The 13,716-nt window shown below is 55.5% G+C and overlaps 1 protein-coding gene across 2 annotated transcripts; it reads right to left on the bottom strand.

The window, feature by feature from the left end:
• Nucleotides 1-9,452: 9,452 nt before the first annotated feature.
• Nucleotides 9,453-13,716, bottom strand: LOC112105770 (cell death activator CIDE-3). Of its 2 annotated transcripts, none has more exons than XM_024198692.3 (6): nucleotides 13,676-13,716; nucleotides 11,938-12,013; nucleotides 11,454-11,595; nucleotides 11,221-11,370; nucleotides 10,281-10,465; nucleotides 9,453-9,917 (listed from the first exon to the last, which is right to left on the bottom strand). In XM_024198692.3, the coding sequence occupies exons 2-6, from the start codon at nucleotides 11,988-11,990 to the stop codon at nucleotides 9,749-9,751; spliced, it is 699 nt and encodes a 232-aa protein (XP_024054460.1). In that variant the 5' UTR covers nucleotides 11,991-12,013; nucleotides 13,676-13,716; the 3' UTR covers nucleotides 9,453-9,748. The 2 variants fall into 2 exon arrangements, with proteins under 2 accessions (XP_024054460.1, XP_024054461.1); XM_024198693.3 differs by lacking the exon at nucleotides 13,676-13,716 and adding an exon at nucleotides 12,418-12,486.

Here is a 13,716-nt window from a genome sequence, read left to right on the forward strand (position 1 = left end):
GGACCACTAGCGTGCGGCAGACTGGTGAGGGGTAGGCTTACACCCCAGCTTGCTGCAACCTAAGCATTCATACAGACAAGCCCTGTCTTCCCAGAAGAAACCCTTCACTTGCCATACCCCCAGGAGCGGCGCCAGGGTTTTTGCCGCCCCAGGCGGCAGCGCTCCTCCTCAGAGCATTCGGCGGTGGGGGGTCCTTCCGCTCCGTGTCTTCAGGGCGCTTCGGTGGCGGGTCCCGGAGCAAGTGAAGGACCCGCCGCTGAAGCGCCCTGAAGACACAGAGCGGAAGGACCCCTGCCGCCGAATTGTCGCCAAGGACGGCAAAATGTTGCCCCCCAAATCCTGCTGCCCTAGGCGACCGCCTAGGGTCGGCTAGTGGAAGCGCCGGCCCTGCGTACACCCCCATCCCCTCTCTCCCCCTACCCCCCCCAAATACTCACGGGAAGCATCAATAAAATAAAAAGAGATCGTGAAAGTTGTGAAGCAGCAAAGCTGTTCTCTTACAGCCCCGGAAGCATACTGGCTTCGGTTAGCTCCTAAAGTAGCCGCTGCAGAAGCTCGTCGGTGTGATGGATTCTAGACCCCACGCTGACCAAGGCGGTCCCCGTCTGTCCCAGCCGAAGTTGGCATGCTTTTATTCTCACTTCTCATGTGGGGAGGGGGGGGAAATCCCTTTGGGATGACTCTTCCTAGAGAGGGGGCTGAATGCAATGCGGACGTGGATCTTTACAACCTTGGGCTGCACTGCTGTAGCGCGTCAGTGAAGATGCTCGACGCTGACAGGAGAGCGCTGCTGTTGGGATAGTTCCTCCACCCCCGCCAGAGGCGGTAGGTGTGGCGGCAAGAGAAGCTGTGTCTGCAGACGGGGTTGGGTCGGTACATCTGTCACTCAGGGGTGTGGGTTTTTCACACCCCTGAGCGACGTAGTTCTACCAAAGTCATTCTGTCGTGTCCACCTGCCCCAAGCCCTAGTCTTCAGGTTCTAATTCTTGATGTGCTGCTCAGCTGTCACTCCTGGGCCATGTCTAGCCTCGGAAAATCGGCTGGAGTTTTAAAGCTTGTTAGCCAACACGTTTTAACCAACACGACTGTGCCTTGCCCTGGGACTTTGTACCTACTGTTGACAGCGGAACTCCTGTTTAAAAACCTGTTAGCTGGTCCTGGTTAACCCAAGGGGACTTTGTCTACATTGGGTGCTAAGTGATGGCTAACAAGCTAACCAACCCATTGCTAACATGACGCATTTCCCCAGGATAGACCGCGCCTCTGCCAAGCTCTGTGTAGCCAAACTTCCAGATCAGCCCCCGATCATTTCTGTCACTGACACACCTGGAGCCGAGCCCGGTATCTTTCCGGCAAGGAGCTGTATGGAGCTGAACGCACTATTCCGGGTGTGGCTGCATGACACTGCGGCAGGGCTGTGTGCTTACAGCCAGACTGCTAGGCTGGCCCAGTGTCTGGATTACTTCTAATGACGTATCGGTCTCTCTCCTCGATGCACCGTGGATCGCAGCAGGGGCTGGGCCACAGGGTTGTGCAGTCCTCCATGATTTTCCCATTGCTCCTTTAATACCTTCTTTAGATTCTGACGCCAATTAGAAAGAAGTGGCAAAAATTACAGGGACCCTTCTATAATCATTTGGAGACAGTCAGGGCCTGTTCCCAAATAGCCCATACAGCAACAGACACCCCCCACACCCCCCTTAATGAAGACCAACTTGATCGGGTGCCCTATCACAGCAGGTTAATTGGCAGAGCGTCTGAAAAGCAGCCAGTCAGGGGCAGCAGGGTCCTGGGCGGGGGAGAGGCAAACCCTGTTCCTGGACTCTTGGAGGTTCCTGGGTTGAGGAGGAGCCTAGAGACAGCGCTGTAGTCACCGGAGGTAGGCTGTTAAACCGGTCTGTGAAATCCAGGACCCGTTGTTTTATCTTCCTAGCTAGCTGGTGTCACGGTTACAGGGCGCCTCCATGCCTGCTGGGTACGTCTACACAGCAAGAACAAAGCTGGGCCCGAACAGCCACTTTTAGCTCCGCAGGGCGCAGCCTGAACCCGCGAGCCCAGCTCGGCTGCCCGGGGCCAGCTGCAGCCCATGCCGCAGGCCTTTTATAGATGTCCCTTGAGTGTCAGGGCTCAGGTCTTCCCCCCCCCCCCCCCGCCTGGGGGGACATGCTGTGACTCTCCCACTCATCGGCTGGGCCCTGGACTACAGCACCCTGTGTATCAACCTTCCCCAGCTGCTCCAACTGCGTCTGACTCCTGCCTGGGTTCTCCCCTTTGGGGGTCTGGGACCAGTGGGGAATACAATGGCCAGCCAGCCTGCTTTTAAAGCAAAGTGTCACTTGTTTTTACTATAAGAATAAAGCCATTAGAGAAAAAGTATTTTAAAACCACAGTCTACGTGCACGTGTGTCTTACCTAAAGCCCTGTCTAGCTCCTCAACAGCTAACCCCTTTTGGGAGATTGCATGGCCAGGAGGAGAAACGTCCAACCCCTAAGGATGAGGATCATGGCACATGGAAGAGGGGAAATGATTGAGCAGAGCCCCATGCTCTGGGTGTCCCTAAACCTCTGACTGCCAGAAGCTGGAACTGGACAACAGAAGACGGATAACGCGATAATTGCCCTGTTCTGTTCATTCCCTCTGAAGCACCTGGCGTTGGCCACTGTCAGAAGACAGGATTCTGGGCTGGCTGGACCTTTGGTCTGACCCAGTTTGGCTGGTCTCATGTCCTTAGCAGAAAGAGATGGGGAGCAGTTATGTAGCCTGCCCATTTTGGACTCCGCTTGACCAGGGCTGGGAAACCATTCAAATCCACACATCTCTTCCCGTCCCAGAGTGGGAGAGGAAATTCGGTGCTTCATAAAACATGCAGTTGATGTGACTGTTGCCTACAGCAATAACTGGGCTCTCTTTTATCGAGCACGACGTGGCCTCCCCAACCCACACGTCACAGCAAAAAGAGCAGCAGAAGGATGCTGCTCCCTTGGGGGGTGTGGGAGGTGACACAACCAGGAGCAGGATCACAGCAGCTGTCCAAATCCTCACCGAACGGCCGGCCTGTCTGTCTGTCTCCGGGAAGGATTTGCACTGCACATGTGCCCGCGGCTGCTGGCCTGTCATTTCTAGATACGCCTCTTCTCCACCGAGAACAAGGGTTTCCCTAAGCCCGCTGCCTGCTCAGCCGTTATCGCCGCCTGCCACCAGCTCTGTGACCATCAGCCGTTGTCCAGGTGGCAAGAGATTAAGCCAGCGCCATTCACTTGTATTGTGGCTCATTGATTTACTGGGGCAACACATCGCGTTGCTGGGATGATTAATTAGGATTAACTAGTTAATGTTTGCACTGAGCTTTGACTACGTCAACTATGCTGTTCTCATCCCATGCTTCCTAGCTAACTCCTTTCAGCTGTCCTGGGAGGAACCTTGGTCGCAGATGATTTTTTTTTATGGTAGGATAGGAGTGTCTGGTCTGGCCTGTTTAGGCTGTGGGTGACTTCCATAAGAAAAATCCTGTAGAATTTACAGCATGTTCCACTGTATATTGAATTTTTAAACCAGCCTTTAGAATGCTATGGCAGGGATATTCTATTTATTATTATCAAGATAAGTGCAAAGTACGGCACTAAGGAAGTTAAAATCAAATCCACCCCTACAGGATGGGGAATGACTGGCCAGGCAGTAGTATTGCTGAAAAGAATCTGCGGGTTAGCGTGGATCACAAATCAGATATGAGTCATCAGTGTGATGTGGTTGCAAAAAAGGCTAATGTTCTGGGGTGTATTAACAGGCGTGTTGTATGTAAGACACAGGACGTAATTGTCCTGCTCTGCTCCGCACTGGTGAGGCCTCAGCTGAAGTCCTGTGTCTGGTTCTGGGTGCCACGCTTTAAGAAATATGTGGACAAATTGGAGAGAATCCAGAGGAGCGGAACAAACTCAATAAAAGGTTTTGAAAAACTGGGTGTGTTTAGTCTTGAAAAAAGAAGACCAAGAAAGGACCTGATAAGTCTTCAAATCTCTTAAGAGCTGTTTGAGGACAGAGATCAATTGTTCTCCCTGTCTACTGAAGGTAGGGCAAGATGTGATGGGCTTAATCTGCAGCAAGGGGGATTTAGGTTGGATATTAGGGAAAACTTGCTAACGCTAAGGGGAGTTAAGCTCTGGATTAGCTTCCCAGGGAGGCAGTGGAATCCCTGTCCTTGGAGATGGTTAAGAACAGGTTCAACAAACTGCTGTCAAGGGTGGTCTAGGTTTACTTGGTCCTGCCTCAGCCTAGGGGGCTGGACTAGATAACTTCTCAAGGCCCTTCCAGCCCGATTCTATTCACCAAGAAATGCTATAGGTATTACCAATGATTGCAGTAAATATAGAAAGGATGCAGGGAGTTATTTATTTAGTTATTGAGCAGCCCATTGTTTCAGTCCTATCACAGTGTATAGGGCCTGTTTCACAAGTGTGATGCTGGACCCATACTGCTGTGTGTGTAGTGGAGAAGGTGTACCCGCCTGGCATTCTATAGGTGGTACATAGTGGTGCCAGCTGTGTTTTGTGATAGTTGGTGTTTTTCCTAAAACCCCAGCTCCTGGAGTCACGTGACTATATCTGAAAATCTCAGCTTTCATTTAAGAAAAGCTTCAAAACATGTAACCCCCAGGCACCCTGGAGGCTCAGAAGCCAGAAAGAAAAGGAAAAGAATCCAAAATGCTTTTTAAAAAAAAAAAAAAAGCTTTTGGGGCCTGACTCATGCTTTCCCGAAGGCTTGGCGTTGGCCACGTGGTGTTCGCAAGGAGCAGCCGTGTCCTTTCAGTCTGAGCGACACCCAGCAGGAAAGAGCAAAAATGAATTCCCACCAGGTAGCTGCCCCCCCTCTGTAATAGTTACATGCTGCAGCTGCCTCTAGGCTGCAGCCAGCCGGGATTTTAGCAATTGAAAGGTGCAGTACGCAGGAAACAAGATCCTCAGGTGCAAAGCCGGCTTGGCTCATTGCCCCAGAGACGTTGGGCTCGGGGGCAATCAGTCCCTGTTGTCTGAGCTGCCAGAACTGATTGTGCTCGTCCTGGAGTGGTGCTTCATTCCCTGCAATTCGGCTTGAGGGGCAGCGTGCACGGTCTGTGTCTGGCTTCCTCCCCTCGGCTCGGCTCGGCACCTGAACTCTCGGGGTTTGATTTCCATTTTAATTCTATCCCAAGCACCTGGCCGGGGCTGTCTTGGCAGAAGGCCGGGTCGCTGCTTTGGGCCTTGATTCGCCTGGGTCGGGAACTGTGATTTATTTATTTCCAGGGGCTTGACCAGCCTAGTTATAAAGTCCTCTCCCCGATGCTGCAGCCAGGGTGCTACTAACCAGGTGCAGGCCGAGAGGATGAGATAAAACTTGATTGATGGGCATTTCTATCCCGAGCCAGCTAAGCACCAACAAGCGCCTGAGTGACCTTTATTGCAGTGGGCAGCCAGAAGCAATCACGTTGTTCTAGGCAGATGGAGAGAGAGAGCCGACCGGCTGCTCCAACTCTGGAGGAGGTGGCTATAGTGCTCTCTCAAGTGCCCCCTCTCGGCCAGTTATTTGTAGAGGGCCCAATGGGTCTGGCTGTGCGCACCACCCTCTCAGCCCAAGGGAGTCGTGCCAAGGGGGTGTGAGGAACAGCCCCAGGCTGTGGCTTGTGCCAGTCCATCCGTGCGTCACAGCATTGCAGCTGTTCACGTCCACCTGCAGAGAACCGAGCCCTCGGCATTAGAGCCAGAGCAGCATGCCCCTTCTCTCCGGTTGCTGCAGGCCAGTTCCAGGCCTGGCTGAGGCCCCTGGGGAGTGGAGCGGCTCAGCCGGTGAGAGCATAGGTAGGACAAATCTCTTCCTCTCCGCAGGCAGCCGTGGCTGACATTAAAAAGGAGCCGTTCCTGTCGCTTTCAGCATCTCTCAGTGCAGCACTGTACGCGAGGAGTATCGTAACGTCCCCAAGCCAGTCGTGCGGGAGGATCCATTGCATTGGCTTGTGAAACTAACATGCCTGGCACTAGACAAATCACATGGCCCCTCAGTCCCTGTGCCCAAGTTTACAGTCAAACAGAGACGCCGCAGGAGACGAATGGCACGAGTTTAAAAAGCAAAACCCACCCTTGATCTTTTGTACGTAGAAGGAATTTGCCGCTGGGAGGACTAAGGCTGTACAGCGCCTAGCATCATGGAGCCCTGATTGCGACCCCTCTGTGCTACCCAATGCAAACAGTTCTAACAGGAGGCATGTGACTGAGGAGAGGGTGGGGCCCATGTGATGCAGGATGGAGACTGCATAAGTATTTTCCTATTGAGCAGCAATTTACTGTCTCTCTCTCTCTCACATACTTGGAAAGTGTCGTCAGACGGACCATGGGCCTGGCTGCCAGCACCAGCCAGCCTTCTGCTATTGGCTGGAGCAGTGGGGCTAGCCACCAGGGAGAGTCCAGCCAGTGGAGTTTAAAATGCAACAACAGGCCCAAATGTGCAAAGGGCTCCCCCGTTAGCCCCCGGGCACCACCTTGGGGGGTTGGGACCAGAGTTATGAAAATGACACACAGGCCCCTTAACTATTTGCTGCTGCTCTGAGTAACCTGCCAATTTATTCCCCACTCGCTCCCCTTCGTCTTGCCAACATAGCTACAGAGGGGCTAGAAAAGCCCCATTCTGCCTGGCTCAGTGACAGAATTGCCAATTATGCCTGGAATCCAGACACTCGGCATCAGGGTTGAAGAGCACGGAGTGAATAATTATGATTCATGAGTAGAGCAGACAGAAGAATGGGCAGCTGCCAAATTCAAAGCTGGTTTAAAAAAAAAACTTAATGAGCAGATTTCCTCACAGGTCCCGTACTCGGGGTTGTTTTTCTTCTCCGGCTTGACTGGGAGAAGTCTGCTGCAAGTTGTCTGATGTGTCAGCTCAGTCCTAGGATGGTACTTTTGCTCCTAGAGGGGATGAGCATGGCCCTGGGCACTTCCACTCGGAGTGCTCTCATGGACTGGTTTATCCCTTAGGTGGTAGCTCAGCTGCACCTGTGATTGCTCCCCCATGGGCAGGCTTTCAGCCACATCTTCCAGCCTGAAACCCCATGGTTCCTGCCACACACATGGCCCAAGGAATGCCCTAGAGGCCTTCAAGGGGCAGCTACTGCTACCAACCCACCTGTGCTGGACTGTGGAATAATTCTTTAGTTGACTTGAAAGCCGGGGTGGGCTGGCAATGCTAGAGGGGAATGAGTGGAGGACATAAGGCCGGCCTTTTGGTAGGGTCCCTTTCCTGACTTACCATTGTTAACTATTAAGTTTCCCATGTGAAGCAGGGATTCAGGCTGTTATATGAGCTATACAGAGTATCTTCCCCTAACATACCACATCCAGAATGAAATTTTGTAGGTAAAGCTGTTAATTGGTTTAAGTTAAAAGGACCCTTTAAAGAGATGTAAGATGCTGCAAGACATTGTGCCCCAGTGATCTCAGCACCCAGCTTCACTTCAGGTTAAAACTCACTGAAATCTTGTGTAGACTCCATCTGCCATGTTAGAATTAGCGATCGGTTCTCGCTCCCTCCCCCTGTTCTTCAGAGAAGCCCCTAGCCCACTAATTTCTCCCCTGCTGCAAGCACTGAGGAAGGGGATCCTGTGCGTTCGGATAGTGCATTGAAAGTTACCTTCTTCCAAAATGGCTGCCCCAGCCCCTTGGCAATAGGACTGCAGCTGCCTCACTGGGGGAAGCTTTTTGGAAAGGGTATTTCCTGTCCTTGTCCATGGCATGGTGCTCAATGTCCTCCTATGTGGTTAGGGGGAAGTGGAGGGGAGAAATGGCTTCCCTAGAACAATGGGTGAGGACCATTCTCTGACAAACTTTCACCTAGGACAATAGCAAAGGATTATCAAGCTGGAATATTTTTGAAAGCTGCCCCCCCCCCCCCCGCCGCATCAAATCTACTCACTGATTGTGGGTGAGGGGAGAGAGAGACCAGCCTTTGCATATACAATGAGTAATTGGGGTGGAAACAGACTCTGAACACACCTGCCTGTTTGGCAAAACAAGAGAGCCACAAGCCTGTTTACTAGACCTCTAGGCTGTGGCTACTTTGTGCCTTTCCAGAGTGGGATGAGGTACCCACAACTCCAGCCATAAATCATGGTGGAGTTGAAAAGGTGGGGGAGGCGAGACAAAGAAGAGAGGGAGTCTTCCTATAATCAAGTCATCAGAAGTGACACCTGGTAATGTTCTCCTGGTGTTTGTTCATTATGGAATTTCCAGGCTCTCCCCAGCCCATAAGCCAGTGGAATTAAGGTTGAGTAGAACAGTTATCCCAGAGTTAGGGTAACCTCTTTGGACTTGAAGCTCTGGAAGTGCCCAGCTAAAGCAGCCAGCCCCCCCCTTGATGCTGCCTGGTACAGCAATGCAGCAGAAGGAAGTGTTTTAAGCCACTCTAGATCCACTCCCACTAAAAGCTCCCCTCACCCATGGTGGCACAGGGCAAAGTTCAGGGTCCTACTAGAGGCAGAGCTCTGTTGGTCACCTCCACATTCCTCATGGAGGAATCAGCCCAAGCCATAATTCAGCCCTGTAGCAACACCCTGCAGAAGAGCAATTGAGGCATCTTGGTGTTTGAGCCTCTAGAGATAACACTGGAGTCATTCGTTCTTCAGGTGACCCACCCCACTGGGGCACTGCAGGCCACCAAACTAGAGAGGAATCAAATCACAACTGGCTTCTGCCATTGCCAACCCAGCTAGACATGGCATAGCTACTGCCTCAGAGCAGAGAGGCGTCTGTCACACCTAATGCTAGGAAGGCTTGTAGTGCAAGGGCATAGGGCTAGGATGAAGCTGCTGAGTGCTATTAGAGAGTTACCCCGAGTGATCCAGACACCAGCCTATGCCCCATGCAGCTTCTGCCCATCACACCTTCCCCATCTCCCTAAAAATCCCTGCCCTCACCTTCCATGAGACAGGCCCCTGGGGCTGGTCCCTCCCCTGCTGCATTGCATGCAGCGCTGGCTCAGGTTGCTAACTCCTGGGGCAGTGACTGCAGCTCCTGGAGTCATGCACCGCTGGGCAGGTTAGCAGTGGAGTGCCCCATCCCAGCTGGGTACTGCTGAAGCCAGGCGCTGCTGTGCAGGCAAGAGGCAGCCCTTGTCACCTCAGAGCTTAATCCCCTTTGAGAGGAGGAAGATAAGGGAATGGCTTAACCAGGCCCAGGTCTCCACCTGCCTGCTTCAGAGCATCCCTAAGCCCAGGAGGGCATTTTAGGTCTGGCTGAGGGGAGACCCTAGGGAGCACAACCCCTGCATAGTGGTGGGATAGGTGAGGGAGCAGGAGGCTGCAGACACCCCAGAGATGTGTGTGGGGTGTATGAACAAGCAGGAGTCTGAAGGCTTTTATAGACCATCTTTAATGTGAATAAATATATTTACAGGGAGTCGCAGACAGTGCCAAGGTTGAGAGTGCCACGGGGCAGCAACGAGCCAGGTGAGAGTGAGGCCAGCTCAGGGTGTGGCAGGAAGCTACTCCAGGCAAGTCGCCAGCTGCAGGCTGGCTTGAGCTGAAGCAGAGCTGATTCTGCCTGGCTTTCAGCCTAGGCAGAAGGCAAAGTGCACAAGGAACATGAGAGCCCCAGGGAGCCTGCCCTGGGGAGCTGGGGCCCTCCTAGCCAGTGTAGTGCTGACGCTCCCACTCTCCACCTCACGCTCCTGGGCGGATGCGGCAATGGGAGAGGTCACGGTAGAGTCTAGGCGCTTGCAAGGGCAGAGGCCTCACTGAAGCATCTTCCTGCAATGAAGGGGCTGGAGGCTCCGCAGAGAGGAGGCCTCCTCTTCTTTCTGTTCCTCCGTAGCATCCAGCAGCTGGTGCATGTAGCAGGAGGTGCCGAGCAGCACATGGCCCGTGGCCTGCATGGTGAAGAGGGTCCAGCGCAGGGCTTCCCTGGGGTAAGGGGAGAGCCGTTAGGGTCAGAAGAGGAGCTGAGTGGCAGGACAGGTGTTGAGCTGTACAAGAGGCCAGCACCTGCCTGGAGCCCAGCCTAGCCTAGAGAACACCCTGCTCCACCCTCCAGCACAGGGGCAGCTGAATTGGAGTCACAAGGGTTTAATCCCTTTGTGTAGCATCTACTCCCTAGACCCAGTAGCTCCCAGAATGGAGGCAGGGTCCGTGGACATGCCAGCTTGGTGGAGGGGGCTGAGATCTGGGCAGCCCAGCCCCTGGACTCAGGTTGGCAGTGTGGATCGGACCATCCCAGCACAGGTGGTAGGGATCTCTCCCTCCCCGCTACATCTGCCCAGCACTCACTTCATGAGCCTCTTTGCCCCATAGCACCGTAGGTCATAGGACATGCTGTATGTGCCGTAGAGCGTGGCCTTGACATTCAAGCAGCCCAAATCCTGGGGGTTGGTCTTGTACAGGTCAAAAGTCACACAGGCCACATCAATCCTCCGGCGGGGCTTGCGGGAGAGAGACAGCTGGTACCCGGCCATCTGCAAGAGACCAGCCCAGGGTCAGGGAGCAGCCGCCACCGCCTCTCCTGTAGGAGCTCCCCCAACCCCCAGCAGGAACTCCCTATTGGACAGTCCTGCTCTGGCCTCATGGACCTGTACAGGGCTAGCAGTGAGCCAGAGGTCACCTGCCAGTGCTCCCCACGCAGGGGCCAGGCCAACGTGGAGCTGTAGGGACAAGCAGGGAGTGTTTGGCTGCATAGGACCCATCTGGCAGGGTGAGAAGGCTGTACCTGGGCCCTTCCCATAGAGGCTTAGGCTGCTCCTGCCCCATAGTCTTCCCCAGACTGCCCCCCCCCATTACCTACCTCCCCCAGTTGTCTCAATGAGGGGAAGGGCAGAGCCCCCTGGGATCTGTGCCATGGGGGGCTCAGTTCCATCTCACTGATTAAATGACCTCACTGGGGCCCTTCTTAGCACCCATACCCCTGGGTTATCCTGTGGGGTGCACTGCTCAGCCTAGCACTGACTAGAGCATCTCTGGGCACCCCAGGAGATCAGGTCCCTGGTACAGGGATGTGGGAGGGTCCCAATGCCTGGCAGACAGGATCTAGACCCCCCTCCTAGTACAAGGCACTGCAGGTCACAGTGGACTGGGATAGCCCAGGCCTGGCTCCATCCCAAGGGCCCTGGTCCAGCATGGGGGGGGGCAGGCGGTGGGAGTGATCTCAAGACTCCAGCTCCCTAGATCTGAGGGAGCAGGGAGAAGAGATCATGCCAGGGTCCCCATTGCTCACCTTGGCTGCACGCCATGTCTGCCCACTGCCTAGTACCATGAACACAGTGCCCTCCTCCAGCGTCTGGAAGAACTCCTCCGTCTCCACACTGGTGCCATCCTCATCCAGGACCAGCGAGATGGCGCCCACCATCAGCAGCGTGGCGCGGACCTGGAAGGTGAGGCCGCAGGTGAGGAGAGGCCAGAGAGGCTGGTGGGACAGGCCACCCCCAGGACCAGCTCCCCCATGCTCACCTTGTCCAGCAGGTCCCTCAGGCTCTCTGCCACGAGGCCCTTGCGGATGCTACGGTCCCAGCTGCAGATGCGATAGGGCCGGGCCCTGGGGACAGGACTGGACAGCAGCTGTTGGGTCATGGAGGCACTGACAGAAACACACCTGGGACAGAGGGAGGGGTCAGGCAGGGATCTGCCCCACCAGCCCTCCCCAGCTAGGCAGGGGCCACCATGCCCTGCAAGCGAGATCAGCCACCCACTCAAAGCCAAGGAAGAGGAGCCAGTTAAGGACGCCCTACCCCTGTGGCTAGGCTAGCAGCATCCCCCCGTGGCATAGGGATCACAGAGTGACAGCACAGGGCCAGTAAGCTCAGCCTGCAATCAGGCAGGGGACCTGCCTCTCCCCTCTCTGCACCCCAGCCCTACAGCAAGGGCCCAGGCTTGCAGCCAGCTGTCCCGCCTAGGGCTCACCCTGTGGGGAGGGTCTCAGCCCACTGACACTTACCTGGAGAGGGAGCTTGGGGACAGCAGGCCTAGCGACTTCTTGGCATAGTCCATCTTGGTGATCAGCACAGTCTGGTCTGCAGAGAGGAGTTGCTCAGTACAGAGGCCATGGCTCCCACCACCCCCTCTGCCTCTTCCAGCAAGCCCCCGCCCCCAGCCATCAGCCCCCAGGCACTGGCCTGGCACTGCCAGGAACCTGCTCAGCCACTGCCCCTTGGGCACCACACTGGGCATCTTCACATCCACCACAACTCAGTCACCAGCTATCACATCTAGGCTAGAGACACCCAAAGTGAAAGGGCCTTTAATCCTTCACTGACCTGCCCCCCCAATCAGCATCACCCCCTCCAGATTGCCTCACTCCCCCAACAGCACAGACCCCACCACCCCTTCCCAAGGCCAGCCTCAGGCCCCCCCACAACCTTGTGCTGTGGCTGTCCTATAGCCAGTCTCCAGAGAGGACTCGGCAAAGGGTACTCACCACACCCTGACCCACAAGGGCCCCAGTGCAGGGATTGCCCCGTGCTGCCAGCTTTGAGTGCTGGGCTGAGCCGTGCCCTTTGGCCAGGGAAGGGCTGGGGACAGGCCGCTCCCAGGACACAGTCTGTTTGCCAGCTCAGCTGTTGCACAAGGCAGCACGTGGGAAAACCACTCAGCAGCACAGGGAGCCAAGGTCCTCGGGTCACTCCCAGCTCACACTGCCTCCCCTCACCGGGGGGGGGCTGCTTTTATTAACACTCCAGCCTCCTCCGGCAGGATGTTCACCCCACTAGCTCCCCAGCACCTGCTGCATTCACACTGCCCCCGCCTTGCTTGCACTCAGCTGGGGGGGGGGGGGGGAAAGAAGAGCAGGGGGCTGCCCTTTGCCCCAGGCCACCCCCTCCCTAGACACCACAGGCTGCCATCTCTTCCAGGGAGCAGGAGGGACCCCCAGGAAGTGCCACGCCCACCCAAGGCCATGCTGCCTTAGTACAGACCCCTGTACTCATGGCCACAAAGAATCTCCAAGTCCCCCCCCGCAGCAGAGACCCTCCCCCCCCCCCCCCCCCACCACCCCCACCCTCCAAGTGAGGACACCACCAAGGAACCCACCTCCCATGCCTTGGATTCAGGGGGCAGGAACATGCAGCTAAGAGAAGGAATCCTTCCCCCCCCTCCCAGTATGGGCCACACCCAAGGCAGGGGGTCTGGTGGGGACCCTCTCCCATTCCTTACCAGGGACCACCACAGCCCTCCCAAACATGGGCCAGGCACATTAGCCAGGACTGGGGCTTCTCAGCAGTTCAGCGCTATGGAGGAGCTGGATAGGGAGCAACCAGCACCCTTCTAGCAGCTACCTGCCTCCCCCCCATCCATGATCTCACCTTTTGCAGCCACCTCCAGCTGCCTAGATTCACCCTCAAATCTCTGCCTCACCCCCATCTTCAGGGCATCAGCCCTGCTGCCCCTTACAACGGTGCCTCCCTCAGACACAGGACTAGGGAGAGGCTGTCAGGAGCTCAGCCCTGCAAGCCGGGGCCCTCCACTCTGCCATCTCTCCCCCAGAGAGATCAGAGATAGCCAGCTGCTCATCAGTGCTATAGGAGCAGCCATCAGTAATAGCCCCAGCAAAGGGGCAAAGCACCTCTTGCCCCCCTCTGGGGTGTTTGGAGAGCCCCACACCTTCAAAGCACCCCTTTCTCCCCCACATCAGCCATCTAGCTAGAGGTATAAGCCCAGAGCAGAAACAGGAGCCTTACCTGGAACAGACACTTGCTACCCAGCCAGGAAATCTCTGCAG

This window comes from Terrapene carolina, unplaced genomic scaffold (genome assembly GCF_002925995.2).
Source record: "Terrapene carolina triunguis isolate 2854851 unplaced genomic scaffold, T_m_triunguis-2.0 Scaffold33891, whole genome shotgun sequence".
Lineage (NCBI taxonomy): Eukaryota > Metazoa > Chordata > Testudines > Emydidae > Terrapene > Terrapene triunguis.

Bases quoted from the DNA above. Each gene is read 5' to 3' on its own strand.
- LOC112105770 (XM_024198692.3), bottom strand. From the start codon at position 11,990: ATGGACTATGCCAAGAAGTCGCTAGGCCTGCTGTCCCCAAGCTCCCTC. The intron at 11,596-11,937 runs GTAAGTGTCAGT...CCTCTGTCCCAG, and splicing joins TCCCCAAGCTCCCTCTCCAG to GTGTGTTTCTGTCAGTGCCT. The intron at 11,371-11,453 runs GTGAGCATGGGG...CTCACCTTCCAG, and splicing joins TGAGGGACCTGCTGGACAAG to GTCCGCGCCACGCTGCTGAT.